General features: G+C 38.8%; 1 protein-coding gene across 2 annotated transcripts in view; it reads right to left on the reverse strand.

Annotated features, from left to right (window-relative positions):
* PPA2 (inorganic pyrophosphatase 2) overlaps positions 1-9,551 on the reverse strand; it is a 116,938-nt gene that overhangs the window by 102,883 nt on the left and 4,504 nt on the right. For both annotated transcript variants that reach the window (XM_069094710.1, XM_069094701.1), the window contains exon 2: positions 3,989-4,053. In XM_069094710.1, coding sequence (XP_068950811.1) covers positions 3,989-4,053 — 65 coding nt within the window. The remainder of the gene's footprint in view (positions 1-3,988; positions 4,054-9,551) is intronic.

Consider the following 9,551-nt stretch of genomic DNA (forward strand, 5'->3'; position numbering starts at 1 on the left):
TAAGGTCCTTTGTAATCTACCTCAAACCTATGTTTCTAGACTTATTACACATTACTCCTCTCTGCCAACTCAACAGTATCACCATACTTGTCTCTTTGCTGTTACACACGGATTTCATCTGTTCAGGCTGCCACTCAGGCCTGGAATACACTCCATCCTCACCTTTGTCTCTCAGAATCTTCACCTTCCTTTAAAGCTCAGCTCAAACACCACCAGAAATCTCCTTGTATTTACTTTGTATACATTCCGTATGCTCTCATGTATACATAAAGTATGTATGTATTTTTATTTATCTACATATATTTCTCTCTATATATAGTTCTAAATTTATATTAATTTAACCCATATTTATCTATGTGAATATCTATCTATATAAACATCTATAGTTACCTATATTAAATATCTATGTATTTATATTTTTAATTTATCTATATATATCTATATGCTTATAATCTATATGGGGGCCATATATACATACACATATATGTGGGGCGTGCATTTATAAGTGCATACATGTATACATGAATATGTAGATTGTGCAGATATATAGATTTAGATATCTGTACACACACATAATCCAACTGCCCAGAGAGTAGGGGTTGTTTAACTTTTGTTACTATATTCCCAGAGTCTAGGACAACGTCCTTAACAAACACTTGTTGATTACTTTAACAAAGACATGTTTTTTGAGTATTTTTCTATATTGCCTGTCTAAAAGATTAAATTAAACCGCAGTAAGGGGTAATAACAAAACCAAAACTGCAACCAACAATTATTCACTGAGTACCTGCTGCATGCTTAGAACTGCCAGCATATTCACATAATACTGATACCCTCTAGGAGTATGATACCAAGATCAAATGACCTACAAGGTTAAATCCAAAGAGACAATAAAAAAAAGGGATTTTCTTTTTAATGAATTGTGAACCATTTAAAATGTCTAAGAGTGGGTTTGTTTGGTATGTTCTCCTAAGTCTAAAAATAATTTAAAAAAAAACTCTTATCAAGGGCCTTTCTCCCAAGCCTTTCTTCAAGAAATAAATCCACTGCTTGTACTAAAGGCAAGAGTAGCAGCAGCTTCCAACGATTACGTATAAAACAGTCATTTCATTATCGAAATGAAACTCCAGGGAGTGTGGCTAACAAGACATGAAAGCACTCGGCTGCACCCCATGCCTTGTAATTCTCCAAAGGTGTGATTACTACTCCTCTCTTGAGCATCCTTGCTGGTTTTAAATTAAAACAGCCTCTGGGATCGGGGCGGGAAGGAGAACTATGCCCCTTACACCAGCTTACACATTGTGTACCTTCTGCACAGGAAAAAAAAAAACCCATCATGAAGGAAATGAACATAATTTAGGAATAAATGTAGAAAAAGGGACTGTTATAAGCCAACCCTAAAACATTATTTTTGCCTCCCAAACAACCACACTCCAAAGTGCAAATAACAGTGGTTCTAATCACTATTGGCTAAGTGAGTAAAGCCTATTTGTGTGACCCCTGTGGGCCTGAAAACTGTTTGCAGTCACTGTGACAATCTAAGTGTGCCATTATCCCTACCCTACTGCCAATCATCAGGGACTCACGGGGCTTCTCTCAGCCTCTGCCTTGTCCCAGCCCTCGTTCTGAAGTTAGCTATAATCAACAACTCAGGCCTCAGCTAACTGTAATGTCAAGGAAGCCCCAAGCTCAAGCTAGAATTTTCTGTGTAACAGAATTTGGTTCTCCCCTCAAACCCACTGTTGTCACCTCCTAAATCACTCCTCCCAAAAGGAGTCACTGGAGCAGATATGCTTGTTTGTGTTTTTTAATTACAGGACATATTCAATGCAATAAACATTTAGTAGGTGCCTACTATGGGCCAAGCACAGTGCTGTCTCCTCATCTGTGAAAAGCCCGGTTTTGGACTAGATCTCTTCTAAGACTCCTTCCAGTTCTAGCTCAATGAATCTAGGCCCCTCGTGTCTTTCTGCACATCCCAAGGGCAACCAGCCTGGCCTTGATTACTGCTTCTCTTTTTGCTTCTATTCTCCCAAGCTCCTAATTCCCAATGGCTCACTATGACCCAGAACGGGCAGCCACACTAGGAGCAAGGACAGGCATTTTAATATTCTGTTGTTGTTGTCATTCAGGGGTTTTTCAGTCATGTCCAAGTCTACGTGACCACATTTGGGATTTTCTTGGCAGAGAAAGGTTTGCATCTCCTTCTCCAGATCAATTTACAGATGAGTGGCTGAGGCAAACAGGGTTAAATGACTTGCCCAGGGTCACACAGCTAGTAAGTGCCTGAAGCCAGATTTGAACTCAGGAAGAAGAATCACCTGAAGAACAGCCATATTAGAGTCTGCAATTTGTTGAAAGTCTATTTCAGCATCTACCTCGTCAGAGCTTGCTCTGTGCTCTAAACCGAGGATCCTCAACCTGGGGCATGTGAACGTTATAAAAAATACTTTTATAGCTGTATTTCAATACAACTGGCAATATAATTCCTGTAATTATAATCCTGTGTATTTAAAAACACTATCGGCTCCACCGGACTGAAAGCCCCCGCTGCCTAACGAGGAGCACCAGAGCCCTCATCCCACCCAGGGAGCTGCCATCAGCACCAGGCATTCGCACAGGATGCAGCACAAGGCTTTACTCAGCTGCTCCACAAACAAAGGCAGCTGAGGAGACCTTCAGCCAAGGTCGCCCACTTACAGTGTGATACTGGGGATCCTGCTCTGAAGCATTCTCAGAGCCTTCCTGTGCATGGGAAACCTGACCCTAACAAAACCTACCTTACCACCTACATCTACTCCCCCATCGGGACACAGTGAAGAGTGTGGATCTGAGCACCCGAGTTTGAATCTTGGGTCTACCACCACTACCTGTGGCCTTGTGCTAACAACTTAACCTCTCTGGGCCTCAGTTTCCTCATCTGTAAAACAGAGAGGTTACACTAGATGATCTCTTCCAAATCTGAGATCCTATGAGCCTATCACCTCCAAAGCACCCGCCATGACTGTGTCCCTGGGATCAATAATGACTCTACTAATCCACATCCTCTTCTTTTCCTTACCCTGGCCTTCTCCCCAAGATACTCCATCATCCTCTGATTCCTCCCCACCCCACCTCCAACTGTGCCATAGCATATGGAGCTCTGGACTTAGAATAGGGAAGACCTGGTTCTGAAATCTGCCCCAAACATTTCCTAGATAATTCTAGGTTTGGGTAAATCTGGGTAATTCACTTAACCTATTTCAGTATAGAAAATAAGAATGATACCAGCAACAATCTCAGTATGTAAAATAAAGATAATCTTAGCACAAGGTCAGGGACATTTGCTAGCATATCTTAGAATATTATATGTGTCAAATATTTTGAATGATGAAAGGCCCCACTTTGAGTTGATTTCCATCTTTTGTAACTAGGACACAGTTATTTTTTATTATTTTTATCATTTATGTAAGTTAAATTATTATTTTTTTCATATTATTAAAACCAAGACAAAATACCATATCTAAATTTATCTTTTAATAGTGCCACCAAAAAATCATTATTGAAGGCAGCAAAAATTCTGTGATGCGGGTAGTAAGTGAATGTATATCATTCAATAAAACCATATTTTTTGACATTAGTTACCTAGATATTTTCATGAGCATCCCATTACTCAGAAACTCCCCTTCTCCCAACTATCAGCCTTTTGCTCTACCTCCATTTACCTCTGCAGTATCTAAATCCCTACAATTTTGGTGTGTCTGAAGCTTCACTCTCTACTTGCTAGCAAATTCTAGAAATTCCAGCCATCTAGATTGACTAGAGATTTATCTTCAGTAATCCTGTCATGGGACTATACCCCAGACGTTACCATCCACCTTCTTATACTTTATCAGTACTTCCCAACCTTGTGGTCTCCTTATAATCTTCTCTGTAGATCTCAACCTGTTCCCTGATGCTGTTAGGAGAGTTTCTTTTTAATCCCAAAATAATTAAGAGCAATAAATACCTCTTTAGATTCAGCCTTCAGAGGAATGTCATGAAAGGGGGAGATATAGTGACCTTCTACATTCTCTGCAAGATAAAAACAAACAAAAAAAAAACATTAAAAACTGAGGACCATGCCCTATGTTTAAGCCATCACAAACCGATGTGTTTTAATGGACACTTCTACTCAAAACACTGATCTCTGAAAGTTAAAGCAAACTTTAAAAATCGGTTCCAACCCACTCAGTCAGAAAGCAACTCATTACAAACCAATGGCCCATTTTTGCATTTCTAAAATCTTTCATTCAGCCCCATGGCATCCAGCTCAATTGCTGTAATCCTATGCAACTGGTAAATAAAACCAAAGTTTGAAAGTGTCTAAATGGTCCAGCCAGAACCTGAATAAGCTCAATTAACTGGATCTGCCTGGTACTCACATCCCTCAGCTCCTCAATGGACCTTCTGGAAGGGGCCCATGAGCTCCAGGTCCTCTATTTAAGGAGGGGGCTCAGCACGTGCTTTTCCCATTTCCCAACAGTTACTCTGCTTTTGGACTTCTCTGGACTTTCTCCACACTCCCACCCAAGGCTGGATAATAATAATTATAACAACAATGACAAACATTGTATAGAGCTTACTAGTGACAGGCACTGGTGCTTTACAATGACCATCTCATTTGACCTTCACAACAACACTGGGAGGTAGGTGCTATCTGTAGCCATATTTTACAGGTAAGGAAACTGAGGCAGAGAATAAGGGGGCACCTACCCGTCCCCCCTTTCAGCTTCCTTTTGTTTGTTGTCTTCCCCTATTAAACTGTTAGCTCCTTGAAGACAGGGACTGTCTCTTTTTTATTTAACTTACATTTGTATCCACAGCTCTTAGTACAGTGGCTGGCACACGACAGGTAGTTAATAGGTGTTTCCTGACTAACCAACTTGAAATACTGGAGAGAAGAGAGAGCCCTACATTTGCTTCTAAGTGAAGTGAATTAAAACTGATGTAAAAGGCTAGAAGTCATTTCATGAGTGTGGCCGGTCCCTCCGCTGCAGCACACATCCATGACCTTAGAGGAGCCCTGTATATTAGGAAGCTCTCTGTGCTCCCAGAGTCCACATGAAGGAAGAAGGGTATAGGTGCAGACGCTATCATATGCCAAAGAACAATCTAGCAAATAACTCTCCAAACCACCCCCAAGTGGGAGGACATGACCACGAAGCTCCAAGTCCGAAACATCTTTAATGATTACGATTTTCCCCCCTGAAATTGTGGGCTAAGAAATACTTCCTATATACTATCAATGTCTATACTTCTCAAAAAAAATACCCTTAAGTAGAAAATCATTAAAATGAAAGGCTTAAATTTGTGTCCTGAATATATTAACTTTGGAATTTCTTAAATGTTTCCCTCCGATTACTTTTTTAACATAGTTTTCAAATTCAGCTTTTCAAATGTTTAAACCAACAAGGAGGAGAGTGGCAAAAGGATCGATCCCACTTCTTAATTAGCTTTTTATCTTGCTGCCAATGGCAACAACATGAAAAGGAAGGCAGCTGAAAGAATGACTACTCTTGCCAGGGCAGGGATAATGATGAGGAAGAGACCATCTTATGGGGGGACGGTGGGGGACATTCTACACATGTTCCAGCCCACCCTACTTCAACTAAAGAGAAAAGATGGGAGGGAAATATCTATCACTTCTCAACAAATCATCAACATTTGTTAAGTACCTACTATGTGTATAGATAGCAGTGTGCCAGATACTGGAAAGATAAGGATGGAAAAAAGCCAAGGGAATAGCCCTCAAAGAGCTGACAAAATAAGAGAAAATAAGAAAGAGAACAAGTTTGGGAGTTAAAGGAATGGGGTTCAAATTCTGCCTCTGACGGGTAATACCAAAGTGTGTCTGAGTACATCACTAACCTCCCTGAGCCTCAGTTTCCTTGCCTGTAAAGTGAATGGTTTGGACTAGACCTCCTCTGAGGAGGTCCCTTTCAGCTCCTGGGGATTTATAAGCCTATAATGGGGGTGGGGAAGATAAGACAGAAGTATGATAACAGGGCAGGATGTGGTAAGAGCAAAGAAAAGACCCCAAACCTATAGGAAATTAAGGGAGGAGACAATCACTTTCAGCTGCAGTGATCAGAAAACATCTCACTGTCCAGCTGGACTGCAACAAACCGTCCATGACATGATTTATCTCATCATTTCCCAATGGATGGTCCCCACTTTGTTTCCAGGTCCTTGTTACCACCAAAAGCACTGCTATAAAGAGGTGAGGACATACAGAAGTCTCCCTCTATCATGGGCCACATGGGGTAAACTGGGCAGCACCAACATGTCTGGGGCAGAGAGAATAAACAATTAATTCCAAATTCCTTTCCAGAATACTGGACCAATTCAGTTTCCGTCTCCCCACAGATCCTCCAACACTGATCACATATTTGTCTTTTATCATCTCTGTTAATTTTCTGCGTGTGAGGTGAGTTGTCTTTGTCAAGTCCTGAAGGAAGAAGGCTTCTTTAATCAGAAAAACAGAGCAGCAAACCTGACACCTTAGGGGATGTCTCTCCAGGAGAGTCACCAAAAAAGGTTCTTATAGTTTTAGGGGAAAAGGGGGTCATATTAGATAGCAAGGCCTGGTCATGAGATCCCAATCGTCCTTGGCAATCTGGGCGAGATTATTCTCATTTATTCTGGTTAATGTTGTCCTTCATGATCTAACTCACCATGAATCTCAAACAACACAGCACAAGCTAAGTTCCTTTACAAGATTAGATGGAGAGGTGGAGAGTTGGGTGTGGTCCAGCTCACTATCTTTAAGTGTAGTAATGCAACAACATTACTGAAATTCTGACCTTGCTGGGATCCTTTAAGGAGTGGCAGGTATATTTGGTATTAATTTTCTGTCATTATATTAACAATTTTTCTGTCACCTTAATTTGCATTCTAATTACAATAGCAAGCATCTTTTTTTACATAGCTGTGGATCATCTGCATTACATCTTCTGAAAATTGCTCAAGTCCTATGAACATTTATCTTTTGGAGAGTAGCTGAATAAACTGTATTGTGTGAGAGTGACAGAATATTGTTACACAGCCAAAAAAAAAATACAAAAAATATGGAGAATTCAAAGAAACATGCAAAGTGAGGCAAAGTAAGCCAAACCAAGAAAACATTGCACATAATGATTACAATAATATAACTGCCCTAAAAGATATCAAAATTCAGGCCAATGCAATAACCAAGCTTAACAACAGAATATGGATAATGAAACATATCTCCCCTACTGGGAGACTTATGAGCGTGGCATGAAGCACATGTCAAACATGGTCAATGTGTTGCTTTGCGTAATTAATGAAATACAATCTTTAAAAAAAGCTAATGAATACATAGCAGGGTTTTGTCATTCTGGTCAAAGAATACCACACTTTATATGGAATTAAGGTTATGGGTTCTGCGAAGGGTGACAGAAGCACATGGTAGGGGAGATGTATTAAGTGACCAGTGAAAAACTGCACAGAAAAAAACAGCTTAAAGTTGTGCAATAAGAAGAGACAGGCCTGACTTGTAAAGTAAGAACAAGAGACAAATGATAGAAACCGTATGCTCCAGCAGTATCTAGACAGGGTCAATTGAGAACTTCAGCAAAAGTGCAGGATATAAAATAAACCCACATAATAATACACCAAGGTTGCTGTATGTTACCGTATAACAAAACACAAAAAGAAGAGAGAGACATTTAATTTAAAATGACACAATGTATAAAGTACTTGGGAGTTCACCTGCTAAGACACACAGGAACTATATGAATACAACTATAAAACACTTTACAGAAACATGGACCTAAATAATTGGAGAAATATTAATTGTTCATGGCAGGTCAAGCCAATATAATAAAAATGACAAAACTATTAAATTAATTCACTCATTCAGTACCATACCAAACTACCTAAGGAAAATGGAAATATGGAAAATAGGAAGAAATTGAGAATTTCCATAAATTCTTTATGGAAATAGGGAAAAAAATTACCTATAAATACATCTAGAAAAGAAAAAGTCATGAATCTCAAGAGAGATAATGAAAAAAAGTAGGAAGGAAGAGGATCTAGAATTACCGGTTTTAAAAAACAAAGAGATCCACCAGTGGAAGAGACTAGGTACAAAACATGCAGAAACAAATGAATCCTGTGGCCTAGGGTTCAACAAACCCAAAGACCTCAGCTACTGCAAAAAGATTAAGTCTCTAACAAAAATTGCTGGGAAAACTGGACAGTACATTGACAGAAATTAGGTTTATACCCATACTTTATGCCAAGAAAAGCTCCAAATGGATACAAAACCTAGGTATAAAAAGTCACATCTTAAACAAATTAGAGAAAGAGAGAATAAATTACCTTCCAGATCTATGTACATGGATAAGGATCATAACTAAAACAAAGGATCAGGAAGTTCACAAAAAAATATAAGGGGCAATTTTTATTATATCAAATTAATAAACTTTTGGCCAAACAAATCTAATACAGTTAAAACAAGAAAGGAAAGTTAAGTGGGAAAACAATAATTGTAGCAAAATTTTCTGATAAAGGTCTTGTTTCTAAGATGTATATGGAATTGATTCAGTTATAAGAATAAGAGCCATTCCCCAACTGATAAATGGTGTTAAGGATATGAGCAGGCAGTTCTAGAGAGAAAAAAAAAAAACCCAAACTGTCTATAGCCATGAGAAAAAAAAAAAATTGCTTCAAAGCACTAATAATTAGAAAAATGCAAATTAAAAAAACTCTGAGGCTCTACCTCACATTCATCAGATTGGAAAAGCCAACAAAAAAAGCAAATAAAAAGTGTTAAAGAGCTTCTGGAAACAAGCACATTAAGGCATTACAGAGACATGAATTGATCTAGCAGTCCCGAAAAGCAATTTAGAATTATTCCCCAAAAGTTACCAACTCATACATGCCTTTTTACCCAACAATACAACTAGTAGGTCTATATGCAAACGACATCAAAGAAAAAGAGAAACGATTTTATTTGCATAAAAATGTTTATAGCAGCTCTTTTTGTAGTGACAAAGAACTGGAAACTAAGAGGATGCCCATCACCAAGTGGATAACGATGGAACAAACTATGTTATCTGATTTTAGTGGGATATTACTATTCCATAAGAAATGAAGAAAGAGATGGTTTCAGAGAAACTTGAAAAGACTTGTATAAACAGATGCCAAGCGAAGAACCAGACACATTCACACAGCAACAAACATCAGTGTTGTAAAAATGAACAATGCTGAAAGACATAAAAACTTTGATCAGTGCATTGATCAACCCATGTCCAAAGGACTAATGATGAAGAGCGCTACCTTAGTCCTGGCAGAAAGATGACAGATGCATATGCAGGATGAGAAAGACATTTTTGGATGTGGGTAAAATGGGGACTTGCTCTGTTTGACTATACATAGATGACACAAGTTTTTTTTTGTTTGTTTGATTCCTCTGTTTGTTTCTTCTTTTTTTTTTTCAGTGGGATCCAGCGGGGTCATGAGTCAGACACAACTGAAACAACACACAAAAAGAGACTCTCCGTACT

The sequence above is a fragment of the Petaurus breviceps genome, unplaced genomic scaffold, assembly GCF_028583685.1.
Source record: "Petaurus breviceps papuanus isolate PSGF00001 unplaced genomic scaffold, PetGlider_PUasm1.0 126, whole genome shotgun sequence".
NCBI lineage: Eukaryota > Metazoa > Chordata > Mammalia > Diprotodontia > Petauridae > Petaurus > Petaurus breviceps.